The sequence below is a fragment of the Quercus robur genome, chromosome 3, assembly GCF_932294415.1.
Source record: "Quercus robur chromosome 3, dhQueRobu3.1, whole genome shotgun sequence".
NCBI lineage: Eukaryota > Viridiplantae > Streptophyta > Magnoliopsida > Fagales > Fagaceae > Quercus > Quercus robur.
In genome coordinates, this window is record NC_065536.1 from 3,274,496 (window position 1) to 3,291,914 (window position 17,419).

General features: G+C 31.9%; 2 protein-coding genes across 2 annotated transcripts in view; both read right to left on the minus strand.

Moving 5' to 3' along the window:
• Window positions 1-1,135: 1,135 nt before the first annotated feature.
• The window catches only part of LOC126716719 (putative pentatricopeptide repeat-containing protein At1g12700, mitochondrial), a 56,645-nt gene continuing 40,361 nt past the window's right edge, over window positions 1,136-17,419 (minus strand). The window contains exon 2 of the mRNA XM_050417665.1: window positions 1,136-1,174. The gene's annotated coding sequence lies outside the window, so the exon portion shown is untranslated. The remainder of the gene's footprint in view (window positions 1,175-17,419) is intronic.
• Window positions 11,621-13,809, minus strand: LOC126716722 (EG45-like domain containing protein). The gene is made up of 2 exons (XM_050417670.1): window positions 13,319-13,809; window positions 11,621-11,895 (listed from the first exon to the last, which is right to left on the minus strand). The coding sequence occupies exons 1-2, from the start codon at window positions 13,750-13,752 to the stop codon at window positions 11,799-11,801; spliced, it is 531 nt and encodes a 176-aa protein (XP_050273627.1). The 5' UTR covers window positions 13,753-13,809; the 3' UTR covers window positions 11,621-11,798.

The window sequence follows — 17,419 nt, forward strand, 5'->3', positions numbered from 1 at the left end:
TACCATTCCATAACATTGAACATACATCTCATAAATCTTATTTCATCAGATAGAAAACTTAATTTGACATGCCAATAGGCATACAAGTGTCTCAAACTCTACAATTTACAATAACAACAAATTGCAATAACTTCTCAGCAGTCAAATTTTCAAAGGAAGGAAATAAAATTTAAAATGAAAAATAAAATAAAGAACTACTTTCAGCAAATATACATACTCTTATAGATGGACTACCAAGGGAAAGTTGTTCTTGACTTAAAAGCCTTCATACAAGTTATTGGAGTAATTCTTGAAGTGCATTATCTCCTAAATTTGTAGATAACAAGTCAATCAACATGGATGTAGTGGACACATTTGCTGAAAAACCCTTGTCAACCATTATTTTGACAAGTTTCATAGCCTTCGGTGTCTCATTGTGTTGCGATAACCCTTGGACAATTGTGTTATATGTGCGATCGTTAGGTGAACAACCATGGACAAAATGGGCTTCTGCCCTTTTTGGGCAAAGTAATTAGTCTTTTGCCCTTATTCCCAAACTAAATAGGGAAATGCCCCTCTTTTGAAAATCGAGTTTTTCAAAATCGATTTAAGCCCTATAGTGACGTTTTCAAGGACCTATAGTGACGTTTATAAAGACCTATAGTGGCGTTTTGTAACTTGATATCCATGAAATTGAGTTATAGGTAATTTAATTGCTTATAACTCGATTTTATGGATATCAAGTTATAAAACGTCACTATAGGTTTTTAAAATGTCACTATAGGTCCTTAAAAACGTCACTATAGGGCTCCAGAATTTTTTTTTTTTTTTTTAACTCGATTTTGAGAAACTCGATTTTCAAAAGAGGGGCATTTCCCTATTTAGTTTGGGAAGAAGGGCAAAAGGCTAATTACTTTACCCAAAAAGGGTAGAAGCCCATTTTGTCCGAACAACCATTCCCATCCATTTTTTCAAGCAGCTCACTTGTTTCATCTAGTAGTCCCTCTTTGCAAAGCCCTTTGATCATGGTGTATGTCCTAACATTAGGTTGCAATCCTTTTAACGGTAGACTATTAAAGAGTTCCCTTGCAGCTGTAAGTTTCTTGATATTACACAAACCGTCAATCAAGATGTTGTAGACTACAATATCGTGGTCCAACTTTTTGTCTTCCATCTCTTGAAACAATGCCATCGCCTCACCAATTTTGTTGTTCTTACAATGGCCATCCAACAAGATAGCATAGGTTATCTTGTTGAAAGACATTTTAAACCCTGTCCACAGCATCATCATTTTTTTTTTGTGACACAACTGATTCATTATTTTAGAAAAAACATACCATACTAAGATTGTTTTTTTCTCAAAAAAAAAAAAAAAAATCTCTGAAAAATGAAATATAATTATTTTTAAAATCAGTCAAAAAACTAAATTTTCTCCTCTCTAACACACTTGTTAAGTTATATAAATGAGAAATGTTATGTCAACAACATTTTCACAACAAATTTTAAATGACAGATTGTTATTGGATGTTATGAGTGGGGAAAAAAGTAATTTAAATTATGGATTCAAATTAGAATCAATAAAAACATAGTACCTATGATTTGTTGTAAATGTGTTATCAATGTAACACTTCTCTATATAAATATTTCATTCTTACAAGAATACACATTGCAATTGAATGAAGATTTATTTATGAGCATGGATAGCTTTCTTTTTCTTTTTTTGGGTAAAAATGTAAAATACTTTTTCTGGTCCTTAAACTTAGTGAAAGATTTTTGTTAAATAGTTTAGAGACAAAAATATAGTTGAAAAAAAATAACATTCTTCAATAATTTAGGATGAAAAAAAATAAGAGTTTAAGGACAAAAGTGAAAACCTTTTCAATAGTTTAAGAATGAAAAAAAAAAAAAAAAGGTTTAAATTTAGGGACAAAAAATCTAAATTTTTGATAAATTTTAAGTACCAAAATAGTAATTTGCCATTATTTTTTTTTAGATATAATGGGAAACTCATTTAAGCTCACTAATTTGACAATATTTTGTTTATTTATAGCTAAATCTTCAATAGCTTCTCATTTGGATACATAGAATAAAGGTGGTCTCTCACATGAAAGCAGTTATTATCCTTGTGTATGAATAGCACACCGCTAAGGTGTGCATTATGAGCTCGCATGAATTAATTAGCTAATAGGATGATGGGTAGTCACAATCTCTCCCAACTTGAGCTTGTACAAAATGGTAGTCTTGCCCGCTGCATGAAGACCCACCATTAGAATTAATACGCATCTCCTTGGCAAAAGGCCAGCTAAAAAGCTTGGTGAAAGACAACCCCATCTTTTATCTCAAGCTAAATTCCTGAAATCCCAAGTCAAAGACCAAATCAAATCAACCTAAAAAGAAAACATTCATACATATATACATGCACATGACATTGTTCCTAATAGTACATTAAACACAATATTCAAAACCATGATTATTGGAATGGGACCAGTAGGTGGAGATACTATATAGTCATCTCATTATAATGATTCTTGCAGTAACCTATATGACTTTTATAAGTCTTGTGTATTTCGAAAAGCTTCGTTTTCTTTAAGCATAACATCACTAACTTGACTTGAAACCTAACCCAATGTTAGCCTAGGAATTCACAATCTACGTGCCACAAAATGAAATTACAAAAATTAATCCAAAAGAATTAGGTCTTTGTGTCCGTGTTCGATTGAAAAGTCCATGAAATGTAATTAATCACTAAAAAAAGAACTATTCTTCAGGTATATACGTTTGGAGTTTCCCAACTTATTTCATTTACTTAATTTAAATCGTAAATGTTAAAATGACGAAGCTATGAAGTTAATTTTGTATTGCACTACAACCTAAGTTGCCTCTCTCTTAGACAATTCAAAGAGAAGCATATACAAAATTATCAGCTAACGCCTTGAGTTGATAAACCAACCAAGCAAGACTAATCAAATTTGAATTTAGTCCACTGCACAATACCACAAAGCTTATAAGGGGAGAAAAAGAAAAAAAGAAAAAAAAATCATTTTGCTTACATGCATGCATAAATAACTTGCTGCACTATATAACATGATGAGACAATGTACATGTGTGTTTGAACATTACATCTATATTACTATTCCATAACAATGAATATACATCTCATAAATTTAAAATCAGATAGAAATTAAAGCTTTAATTTGACATGCCAATAGGCGTACAAGTGTCTAAATTTCTACAATAAATAAATAAATATATGTGTATATATATATATATATATGTTTTTATAAACCTAAACTCTACAATTTACAATAAAAATATATTGCAATAACCTTTTAGCAGTCAATTTTTCAAAAAGAAAATTTCACAAAATTAAGATCAAAACAAAGGATCCATTTGGCCAGGACTCCGAGTTAAGGGGGCTGAAGTATAAAAATATATATATTATGAAACCTCAAATTTTTTTTTTTTTTATTGAATATTATGAAACTCCAATTAATATTAATAAATCAAGGCAGTCAATTTGACTAAGGAAACAAAATATTTCTGTACTAGTTTATACCCGTATGCCGTTTTGGAATTACTATTACTTTAATATATATATTTATTGCACATTATATAATATCAATATATTAACATGATATATAGTAATATAAAAATATATTATTTTTAAACTAGAATTATATTATCTTTACTTTAGTTTTCTGTTTCCCACCCATTGACCCACCTACAAGCCAGGCTTTTTGTTTTTGTTTTCATCTGATTTATTCTCCTCCACCCATTCTTTATCTTCTAGACATTTCTTTTTCTTTTCTTTTTCTTTTTCTCAACCTTTTCCATATCCACACAATTAATCATTTTTATTTCTCCCCTCTCCTTCTTCAACTTGTTTCTCTTTCTTTGTTTCATCTTCTTCATTTTTCTTTATTTCATCCATTGTAAACCCTCTCTCTCTCTCTCTCTCTCTCTCTCTCTCAAGTGTCCTTCAAAACATCAATTATGCACGTATATGTGTGCTCAATCTGCTATTGTGTTGTGTTGTAACGACTCTACCTCTTTGCCTTTCTTTTTAGTTTAGTGTCTCTCACTCTCTCTTAGTAAGGGATTTTTATTTTATTTTTTCCTTTGGGAATTTGATGGAAGGATCGAAACTTTAAATTTGTAGATTAGTTTTGTTTCAAATATTTTAAAGGGTTGGCCTTTTTTTATTTTGGTAAAATTGGTAGATTGAGCTTAATTATTTTTGTAACCTTGCTATTGGTGATTTTGTTATTGGGCTTATTTTTTTTGGAGCTTGCTATTTTTAAGGGAGCCTAAGTATAATTTTGTTGAAAAAAAAAATGCTAAATTAGTACCTATATATATACACTATTTTTTTTTTTCCAAATTCTAGAAGCCAAAGCATGGCTTCGTCCCTGCATTTGGCTCCGCATTTTCTGAACTAAAACACATGTTATTGGAAGAAAACGCTTGAAGCCATGTGTTGCTTTGCGTTTTACTAAAAATCATGGTTTTAAAAACGACAAAAAGGCACGATTTTTTTTTTTTTTTGGCTGGGTAATTGCGGGGATAGAACTCCCGAATTTAAATGTTACAACAGAACCGGGTGCCACTGGGCTACAAGGCCCAGTGGCACAAAAAGGCACGGTTTTGGAACACAGTGAGAAGCAGCCTTTTATAAAACATTGGTATAAAAGTAAACTGTGTTTCTGAATAAAGTGGAGAATGACTAGAATACCCTATCAAAAACCCATTGCATTGTCACGTAGCGTGCCTTGCTGCTGTCTATTTTTTCTGTAGTTTTTGTCTCTCCTCTTTGGCTTGTTATTTCCTTGCCACTGTCCTCCACCATTTTTCATGATCTAAATGTTGTGGGCACAGGCAAAAATTGGAGCAAAACTTCAGTATGGACTAGCGCCCATGGTCATGTGGACTTGAAAAGAAGAGACTGAAAAGAAGATAAACAAGAAAAGAATCCTATAATAGGAGATGAACATGGGAAAAATACTATTAAATATAAAACAATAAGTGGTGTACTGGTCTATATGGTGGGCCTCTTAACGTGTAGGGTCTTGTTATTGGCTTTAAGGCTGTATTGTTGTTAGACATGGCAAAACGGGCGGGGCGGGGCGGGTTTGGATCGGGTCAATCGGGTCACGGGTCAAATGGGTCACGGATCAAAAACGGGTCATTTTAAGCAGGTTGAAAATCGGGTTCGGGTCAATTGGGTTGCGGGTCAGGTCGGGTTGACCCATATTTTTCACATGAAATTTTTTATTTTTTATTTTTTATTTTTTTTATAAAGAAAACAATATGTATTTGTCATTTGGATAGTTATGCAACATATTACTTGATGTAAAATGCATTATTTTGCATTCACTACTTATATCAAGAATAAACTCAGTTAAACTTATTAATATTTATTCAATAATTTTAAAATTATACAAATCCTAACATTGCTATCTAAAACAAAACAACACAAAGATAAGTAAAACAAATATACAAGTTTTATTTTTACACAATATCAACATTCCAAAAAAAAAAAAATTACAAATGACTTATTAGATAACTCATTTGATAAAGAATAAAAACATATAAGAAAGTTACAATTTAAAAAATTAATTTTATAATCTATTATCAATTGTGGTTGACACTCTATTTCAATTTGAGATATACATTAAAGTTTGATTGCTTACTTACTTATTTATACCTAGTCTCTTTTATGAAGATCATATCATTGTTAAGCAGCACACACTCTAGGAAATATCATAATTTATTTTGAAAAGCGGTTTATTTTGAACATAAATTGTTAAAAAATAGATCTAAGCATTCATAATTTATGCTAATTTGATACTTTGGCTTTACTATTTTCACACTCGTGAATGTGTCTCACACATATCTACAATTTTAAATCTGTTTTTAACTTTATTGTAACCAGATCAATTATCTTGGCATATACTTTGCTATTTAATATCTAAAAATCTTTACTCATTACAGAATGTTCAACCATTTATTTTTCAATTAATTTGCATGCAGTTATGTAAATGTATCAATTGTTTCCTTAAAGCTCACAATAAACAATTAAACCAATATTGTCTTAATTTCACTATTTTTTTTACCAAAAAAAAAAGTTTTAAAAAAATGGTTCGAGTTCGGGTCGGGTCGGGTTGACCTGCACAAAACACGGGTCGGGTCACGGGTCAACCCGTTTTTGCTTCGGGTCAAAAAAATCGAGTTCGGGTCGGGTATTTTTCGAGTCGGGTCGGAAAATTCTGACCCGTTTTGCCATGTCTAATTGTTGTAGCTAGGTTGTTTACAAAATAGCCATTTATATATTTAAACTTGTAATTTCATTTTTTTTAATAAATGTCTATCTTTTTTATTTTTTTTATATATAATTAAAAAAAGTGACAGTGTACTTGTTGCCATTACACTATTAAATAAAAAGTTATTATTATATATCTTAAAGGATGGTAAAAGAATATAACAAAATAGTTATTTTTACCCAAAAAAGCAAAATAGTTATTATTATTATTATTATTATTATTATTATTATTATTATTATTATTATTATTATTATTAATGCAATTGTTAATGATCATACTTCATAACATATTTTTCTTTAAAAAAAAAAAATTGTTGATTACATAAAAATAAAATGGCAAGATACCCTCAACATTAATATAGTTAAGTCCTTTTTGGGAATTTACATCTAAAACAACTATTTTATATTTACATCATCCAACCGCTTATTTGTAATTTTAAAATTTGTGTTTTTAAAACGTACTTTTTAAAACAGCTTATCCAAATAGATCCAAAAACAAAGTGTACAAGGTAATTGCAAAGGAATGTGACAAAGTTTAAAATGAAAAAATAAAAAATAAAAATCTAATGACATGGAAAGAAACAACAACTTTTAAAAATTATATAACTTTTTTTAAGTAAATAACTTTATTAATTAAAAAAGACCTAAATCATGTACAAAAAAAAGAAATTATATAACACCTTTCAGCAAAATATACATACTTCTTACAGATTGACTACCAAGATGTTAAATTATGAGAGTTGTTCTTGATGTTGGAAAACCAAAACCCTTCATACAAGTTATTGAAGTAATTCTTGAAGTGCTTTGTCTCTTTTTCCATGTCTTGAATTGTCTGTATTATTATTACTACAACTAAGCAAGACTGGAAAAGTCATATTACTGCTCAAAGTTAAAGTTTAGTGTGTCCTCATCATGTCATGGTCTTTGTTTATGTCTTTGCATATTATATTTTCAGAGGCTGTTGATGGAAAAATTAAGACTTGGTTGTACAATATGTATGTGTTCAGATGGTATTAGTTCTAAGTGTGTGTGTGTGTGTGTATATATATATAACTTTTGGAAGTTTTGCTTTATTAATTTAAAAAATGTAAATTAATTACTTTGTAAGTTTCTGTAACTATGCATCTGCAATGAGTTGTTGACAACATAAGCACCTATGTCTAGTATTAACAGTTTATAAAAATCTCTCCTAGCAACCTAATAACGTTCTATGTTAGATAGCATGCACTTCTAAACCACGAAAAAGCATAGAAGTTAGATATTTTTTCCCATTGTATTTTATATTATTATAATCGTTCATTTTTTTTTTTTTTTTTTTAAAAAATTGCTATTCTACAAAATGTCTATAAAATGCTTATTATTAACTCAATTTCCTATTTCTAAATTTCATTAAAGCAATTGGCTTATTTATTTATTGTATGTGTGAAAAGTTAATTAATTAATTATTAAGATTGACAAAAGTATATTTATATTAATAAAGGGGGAGATTTTAAAAACCTCATAGACAATTAAATTAAAAAACTAAATAAGAAAATTAATCTAAATTTACCTTAAAATAAAAACCAAAGATTTTTTTTTTTTGACTTAAAGTTTGGGATTGTTTCATTTTGACTATTTAAGTTTTAAAATTTGCAATTTGGTCATTTATGCTTGATTTTGTTTTTATATTGGTCATGTCCATACGCTTCACGTTATATGAGTGATGTATTTTAATGGTTATTTCATATTTAGAACTTAACACTAAAAAATAAAAATAAAAAAAGAGAGAGAGAGAGAGAATCAAATCCAAATTTCCAAAATATAAAATAAAAATGGAACATATTTAACCATGGATTTGGGTGGGAGGTTGGAATACTTGAACTTGGCACGAACAATGAGGCCTAGTAACCTTGCCTCAAATGCACTGATAGTGGGTAACTTAATTAAAATCATAAAGCAATTCTAAGCTTAATAGGGGCGGAGCTACGTTGTCCCTTGGGGGGCCATTCCCCCCCCCCCCCAAATTTTGATTTCTTCTACTGTTTTTTTTTTAGAGGAATTGATTTCTTCTACTGTTAGGGTCCGTTTGGATGGAGGAATGGAAAAGTGGGAGGATGGAAAATTGTGGGAGGATAGAAAAGTGGGAGGATGGAAAATATTTAGTTTTCCCTCTTGTATGTTTGGTTGGAGGGGTGGAAAAGTGGGAGGGTGGAAAACTCTTTTGTTTGGTTGGAGAGAAAAAGGAAAGGATGAAAAATGTAATTTATATAAATTGACTATTATACCCTTGTTATATAATATGTAAGAAATAAATTTATCTATACTTATTGCATAATATTAAATTTATCACATCACATATATAAATTTATATTATTATTTTTATTATTATAATGTAAAAATTAGATCAGGTCATATTTGAAAAAAAAAAAACATTCAAGTCACGTTGAAAAAAAAAATGTTCAGGTCATGTGAAAAAAAAAAAAAGAGAACGTTTCAGGTCACAAAAAAAAAAAAAAAAAAAAAAAAAAGAAAAAAAAGAAGGAAGAACGTTTCAGGTCAAAAAAAAAAAAAAAAAAAAAAAAAAAAAAAAAAGAGAAGAAGAACGTTTCCAGGTCACGTGAAAAGAAAAAAAAAAAGGAAGAAGGGAGGGCATTACCGTAAAACTGCACTATGGCAATTTCCCCCCCCCCCCCTTGCTTTTCCTCCCAATTTGGGAGGAAAAAATTTGTGGGCCCAGGGAGAAAATTTTCTCCCTAGTTTTCCACTCCCCCTATTTTCTTCTCATTCCCAAACAGTGAAAAACTGAGTTTTCCACCCCATTTTCCCTCTTATATTTTCCATCCTCCCTATATTCCACCCATCCAAACACAACCTTAGTCTATGAGTTTTGTAGCAAAAAATAAGTAAAAGGCTATGGCCCCTAGAAAATAATGACCGGCCCCACAATTCTTTCTAGGATCTGTACTTAGTCCAATAGATAACTCAAAGTCATCAAATAAAATACTAGCTAGCTCTCCCAATAGTCCAAATGATTTGTTGTCAATCCAAATATCCAATAGACAATAACCCACACTCTCAAAATATCATCTTTTACCACGCATTTTCAAACAAAAATTTACTTTTTTTCCCATCAGTCTCAATCTCAAAAAACCAGCTACGGGATTCTCAAAGAAAATAAAAGCTATCACTGCTACTTTTTCTCCAACTAATACAAGCCCATACTGCCCCATGTTTCTTTCCTCTCATTGTTGATTGCTCTAAACACATTAACTCTCTTCTCGACAAGGGTAGAAACTAGAAATCAGATAAACTTCTTTTATCTAAACAAAATCTATCCATATTTGCTTTCAGTTCCAGCTTCTTCTTGCTAAATTAAATATAGCAGAGTGGGTTTTTTTTTCTACCTCTGTCATCAATCATCACCAATCTTTTTTACCATTATTCTTATTTTGTTTAATTTTTTTTCAGCCTTCAAGAAAGCACTTGTGTCTCAGCATTTCAGGTTTGTTTGTTTCTTCAACATCATATGGCCATTTAGATTTATGCTTTTATATATATATATATATATATATATATGATAATGGTCATTTAGTTTTATGAATATGCTTTGTTTATTAAGTTGTTCAATTTTTTGTATTGCTATATAATAATATATTATGTCTTTCCATATCATCATTTTTTTTTTAATTTGAAATTAGGACTGAATAATTCATTAAAAAATATGAAAAATTTCAATATTTATGGATAATTATGGGTTGATGGTGCTTAAAATAATAGTATGCAAATTTTTGTATATGTATATGGTAAAATAGACTGCTTTTTGTACTTCCATTAATATTTAAGAATATGACTATATATCAAAGTTGTTAATTTTGTATTTATAAATTTATGTGAATTATGATTATTCTATCAATATTGCAATTTGGCCCCCCAAGTACAAATTCCTAGCTACAACCTTGAAGCTTTGTGACATGCCTTAATATGTTTACTAGTTCAAGACCGTATAAACAAACAATATAATAAAGAAAACATCTCTTGCTTAAGATTTTTTTTTTTTTTTTAATGAAAGAAAGTAAGAAACCTACACTCTACTAATTAACAAGGAGTGGAATTTCTTTTTATTATAAAGCGGTCCATTTTGTCTTCTATTAGAAATGTCGAACTTGAAGGCTTGTCTGTTATGGGTGATTCTTACATGCTCCGGGAGCCATGTTTTCTCCTCTCACATGAGAGGTGGGTCCCCTGGTGAGACCCACACATGGGGCCCACCTCTCATATGAGAGGAGGAAACATTGCTCCCGGAACACCTAAGTTTTTTCCGTCCATTATGGCGTATGTGATGATGATGTCCTTGTTCAACGAATTGAACATTTTGGCTTGATGGCGTAATGCTGAGGCACAAACGGTGCAGGAAAAAAGTAGAGGCTTTATTGAATTATTGTGAAAATGTCCTTGTTCTAGGGTTAGCAACACTTGCATACAATGTACAACTATAATCTAGAAACAACGAGACCTCAAATATAATTAAGCCCACAAGTATATAAGTATATTATTATTATTATTATTATTATAAACTGTAGAGTTTATTGGTTGGCCAATAGGAAGTTCCATGAAATCGAAGTTGAGTGAGCAAGAAAGGAACAACACTTTAGTTGGCAAGGTTGATAATATATTAATATATAGGCACATGTAAGTGTTAGTGATATAGTCCTAACCTAAACACCAAATTATCTTTTCAAGGTTTCTTAAGCTGCATCGGATTGTTGTGTTCCCACACCTAGTATTTGCGATGATCAATGTATCAATATGAGGTATTTGTGACTTGCTTGGTGCACGTACGAGATGTCATGATAGTTATTTTGTGAGATGAAAAAGTGTTTTTCTTTGTGTGTTTCATTAGACAGCTATAATCTGGCAATAAGGCTTGCCATGGTCAAGCAGCCAATGCTTACTGCGTACGTGGCAGCCATGGACGGCCTGGTTAATCATGTTCTTCCTACACCTACATGCGAATGGACAGTCAGCCACTGTACCAGAGAAATAAAGGGTTGTTATTGCAAGAGTATGCAATAATTTTCCACAAATAACATTAACATATACCGTAGTAAAGAGACCAGAGAAATAACACATATATATATCTTTAACATCTTCCCCCCCAACCCCCCCCCAAACATAATAATTTTTTTTGAGAGAGTTTCAACCATGACGTCCGCTTATGATGATAACTTTTTATCATCGGGTCAAGACACCAATCAGTTTTTGATGTAGGAGGAGATTGAACCCCAGATCTTTTATACAATCATCAGAAACTTTACCAGTTGAGCTAACTGGAACCCACCCCTAGAACATAATGCTAAATATTCTCTTTTTATAAGTACAAATTTCATTAAGCACAAACAAAGACTAGAATAGATATGTGTTTATAGGTTTTAAATCAAAAGCATTGGGCAGAGTTAGAGAAACTGCATTACAACAAGATGTTTTATGCACCAACTGGACTACACATCTCATGAAGTCATGATCAGGGGTAGTGGCCAACGGCATCCTCGGTGGTGGGGTTAGGGGCAGAGGATGAGACCGGACCTCTAGCGAGTGGAACAACATCTTCACCATGAACCCTTCGATCATCAGCAAATTAAAATCAATATTAGTATAAAGCAAATGCAAAACTATTCAGGTTATTCTGTGCACATCTTCATTTGAACAAAATATGAAAAGGAATACATACTTATAGGCATACAACCCCAGCCATACAATCTTTAACAACCATGAAGTTTATTCTTCTACCTTTTACAACTTCCCAAATGAGCCCACCGAACAACCTTAAAGTCATCTTCTCTTTGATTAAGCACCCATTAGCTCCCACAGATTTGACATTTTCTTATGTCTATATATGCCTTCTTGCAATGTAAGGCTACCAATGAATCATTTATAAATAAAAATTGGATGACACCAAATTGTGTTATGCGAAAAGGATGAACCTAAAATGATAAACATCTTTTTTTCTTTCCTCAGTTTAGGGTTTTTTGGTTTTTGCACCATGAATTCTAACTAAAACATCAGTATTCCAATCACCACATAACTAATAAGAGTTACCAGAATCCTTTGGATAAATAGAATTGTACCCAAAATCCAAAGATTACCCCTTTTTTTTAATCTCAAAATTTTGATTCTTAGAGTTATCCAAAAAATAAGAGAAACCCGGTGAAACCCAACAAATCAATTGCAATTAAACCCAATGAAACAATCAAATTGAGACCAAGTATTGCTACCAATGAATCATTTATAAATAAAAATTGGATGACACCAAATTGTATTATGCGAAAAGGATGAACCTAAAATGGTAAACATCTTTTTTCTTTCCTCAGTTTAGGGTTTTTTTAGTTTTTGCACCATGAATTATAACTAAAACATCAGTATTCCAATCACCACATAACTAATAAGAGTTATCAGAATCCTTTGGATAAATAGAATTGTACCCAAAATCCAAATATTACCCCTTTTTTTTAATCTCAAAATTTTGATTCCTAGAGTTATCCAAAAAAATAAGAGAAACCCAGTGAAACCCAACAAATTAATTGCAATTAAACCCAGTTAAACAATCAAATTGAAACCAAGTATTGAAAAAGAAAAACTCGATCACATGTCATTGCTAGTGTCAAAATTTTTGGGAACCTACTTTAACAAACTGTAAACACTTCAATTTTCATTTTCGAAAACAAAGTAAGGGGAAAAAATATCTGTAACCAAAAAAGTATTGTTAGAAATATTCATTTAAATGCTACTCACTTCGACTAGGTTAGCAATATTCTTTAAGGGAATAGAATATCCAGAGTTTGCAACAAGCTATAAAACATAAAAAGTGAAGAAAAAAGAAAACATTTCTAGGAAACAAGCTAAGACCATATATTGCCTTAAAGAGATTTTGACGAATCAGCCAAATTGGACTAGAAACAAAGCAAAGGACTGCACTAATATTTGTGTTAGAGCATATATTTTGATATAGGAAAAGAAAATGGGAAAGGGTATTGAAAGACTTACCGTTCAAACTCTATATTGATGTAGGAAGAACCAGTTGATGAATTTGCAATAGTCCCAAAAGCTGTGTTGGACAAAACGATGGTGGCGTTATAAGTTGAGTGGGCAAAAGGTGCTCGACCAATATAACCAACAATCTTGATCTGAATTGTCTGGTTTTGATTACAAGCATATGGTGTTGAAGTAGTAGTGATGCACTTAACCAAATACAGCCTCCCACAAGCTGCACCATTGTCCCATATTCCATCACCAGCTGCCGCGAACAAGTTGCTGGATGGGAACTGAGATGCATCGCTTCCATAACACGCTGTGGGGGAATATGATGGAGAATACAGGGCTGCAGTGCCAACATCACTATAAGAGGTATGGAAATGGAAGAACAGTGAAACCAAGAACATGAGAAATAACCATTGAAGTTGTGGCTGTGACCTATTCATTTTTATCTCAGCTTGTGAGTAGTGACTTAGCTAGGAGTACTTGTTGGAAATTAAGAAATGGCTTCTTTTCCTTGGCTATCTGGTGACTGGTATTTGATCGATAATGTTTTTCCTTTTCTAGAAATGAATGAGAGTTGAGAGAAGAAGATAGTAGAAGAAATGATTTATAATAGAGAAGGAGAGGTAGGTGCCGTGACAAAGGGCGAGTTTATGATCCCATATCCCAATCATGGTTTTCTCAGGAAAAAGTGTTATGTCGGCTTTGTCTAGTAGTTGAGCTTGACCCAAATCCCAGTGCCGCTTTCTTTTGAATATTACAACTAGTGTCTAGAGCTAGTACTAGCTATAGCTGGGTATAAAGGAAATTAAAGAGAGTGGCGTTTCCTATTATAAGAGTTATTTACCCTTTTATAATTCACAATTCACCGGTATTTCCTCCAAATTTTTAACTAGAGATTAATTTTTGTTCGTGATGGATAAGCCTATAGCAGGGTAAATCACTGGTCTATGAAATTTTTTTCAAAATACTGGTGTCCAGACTTGAATTAGAAAATTTCTAATCAAATCCAAAATAACCATTTTGAGATCGAATACCCGACCACTTGGCCAACCATTGAGTTGACACTAGCATAACTCTTATAATAAGAAACGCCACTCTTTAATTTCCTTTATACCCAGCTAGCTAGTAATAGCTCTAGACACTAGTTGTAATATTCAAAAGTAAGCGGCACTGGGATTTGGGTCAAGCTCAACTACTAGACAAAGCCGACACAACTCTTTTTCCTGAGAATACCATGATTGGGATGTGGGTTCATAAATTCGCCCTTTGTCACGGCACCTCCCTCTCCTTCTCAACTTTTGGACTTTTAGTGGTTTTTCTTTTTCCAACGGAAAACAATTTGTTGATGTTAATCTTGCATTCATAATCTTCACTACAACCCAATAATCTACCTTCCTCTGTTTTTTATAATCAGGGATGAAGTGAAGACATAGGTTGATTATTTTAAAATTTCCTATAGATCAAGTTGATTTTAGGATTTTAAAAAAAAATGAATATCGGGTATTCATTGTGAAATGTCACCCTCTGCACCTTATTATGGTTTATTTCTTTTTTATTAATTTATTTATTTAATAATGAATTTCAGGTATGTTAATTTAATTGCTTTTAAAGAAGAAATTCCAAGCCTGTTGAATGAAAGTAAACGACTAATATTACGTGGATATATTATATCATTTGTGGTGTTTTCCAATTGTGCTGTAACTTGTAGCTGTTGTTGATATGTTCTGCCCCAATTCTAATTATATGAAATAAACTAGACAGTTTTTTTATATAATTTTATAGAAAAAAAGTATCTTTTTTAGAAACATTAATTGGCTTTTAAGTTGATAATTAGGCGCAAACCAATACAATACATGATGAAGCTACTAAATATAATGAGCATAAATAGGTTTGTGATAGTAACTAAGACCCATTCCGTTCTCTTTGGGTTGAAGTTTGATGAATCATGGGTCGTGGGTGATTTTTATAGGTTTGACAATTTTATGACTTTATGGAAGGCTAAGAACATCATATTTGGTTCCAAAAGTAAAACAAAAACATCATAATTGATAGGTATACATAAGTGTTGATTATGATGAAGATTATAGACACATATCTTGAAGCAAACCTATTAAGAAATACAATGTTGATTACCGCCAAGTTTGTCAGGTAAAAGAAAAAGGAACAGAAATTGATGTTTATGTTGATTTTTCCCAGTAACATGAATGATTCCAAAACTGAAAGTTAAAAACTTGGAGTCATTTACGTTGCCATGGAAGAAAACGCATCATAATTATATCATTCCCAGTTGCACCACATGCACCAATTTCATCATTAGCATATGCTGAAGATCTTGTGATCCGTCCATTGATTTCTTAGAAAGGCCTTTACAGCACATACTCAATAATTGGCATTGATTGACAGGACAGAAGCTGCTTCTTGACCAATATGATCAACAATCATGATCTGATTTTGATTACAAGTTGTTAAAGATATATTAGTCCATTAGCATAGACCCAAGTCTAATTTTACTTTGTGTGCAAGCCAAGTCTCCTACTTGTACTAGAAATCTATTAGTCTAGGGTTTAGTCTACTATATATACACATGTTATAATTCATTGTAACACAGGATTTTTACTACACTTTAATATATTATTGATGTAGCCATTTAGGGTTTCCTCTGTGGATATAGGCCGTTAGGCTGAACCACGTAACTCTCATGCGTTACTATGTTCTATACTTTATGTTTTTACTTCCGCATCTATACTAGCATATTCAACATGGTGTATCAATACTAATATTTAACATGGTATCAGAGCCACCTTCCTGTGGTCATGGTTTTTTGTCCTTACGATATATTTAAGACCAATCTTTGTCTTGCTCGGTGTTTTTTTTTTCCCTGCGTTCATCTTCTTTGGCTTCCTACTGCTGCCGTCAAAACTCTCCGGTATAGTCAAGCCACCATTAGAAGTTGCATCAACACTGCAAGACCATTGCCTTCCTCAAACTACAGTCACAGAACCAAACTTCATTCAAGGGATCTTCTCAACCTTATCAAATCTCAAGATTTCATCAAGCTTCCATCTTGAGTTTGAGAGGGGGTGTTAAAGATATATTAGCCCATTAGCATAGGCCCAAGCCTAATTCTACTTTATGTGCAAGCCAAGTCTCCTACTTGTACTAGAAATCTATTAGTCTAGGGTTTAGTCAACTATATATACACATGTTATAATTCATTGTAACACAAGATTTTTACTACACTCTAATATATTATTGATGTAGCCCTTTAGGGTTTCCTCCGTAGATGTAGGCCGCTAGGCTGAACTATGTAATTCTCATGTGTTACTGTGTTCTATACTTTATGTTTTTGCTACCGCATCTATACTAGTATATTCAACATAGTGTATCAATGTTAATGTTTAACACAAGCATATGGTGTTGAAGTAGTAGTGATGCACTTCGTTCATGAACAGTCTGATGAGCTACTGTTCACTCTTCAAATACTTTTTTCCTATTATAATAATTAGGTGTTGAATAAAAAAATGTTGGAAGATGTGTAGTTGTGAAAAAAAAGAATAAATAATGAATGAAGAAATAATATTTAAATGAGATAGAGAATGGGATAGAGAATATGTTGGAAGTGTATTTGAAAAAATGAGTAGCTAAAAGGTAAAAGTCATTGTTCATTCTCCAATAGTACAAAAATTTGGAAATTCTGCTGGAGATGCTAGAGATGAATGAACTAAAAAAGCGTACGGTTTGTTGGGCTAATGGATCAATTCTTCTACGCCCTCAAACTCTTGCACATGATCCTAGACTTTGATTTTGTTTTATAGAAAGTAGCTTTTAAGATGATGCCAATTTCCATGGGGACCAATTAATTTGTGTCTCGGTGGAGTAATGTAGGCCAAATATGGGATAAGGATGGAAAGTCCGCGGAGCCAGCCCAAGAAAGAAGACTGGAACCAATTTAATTTTGAGATGCTAGTTCATACAAATTTTCGTGAGTTACGTAAGTGGTAAGTCATGGTTGTTGATAGATGAAAACATTGAAAAGCTAAAGATAATTATGGATTTATATTCCTTTACCATCATAGCTTATATATCCTTTCAGCTAATTGTAAAAAG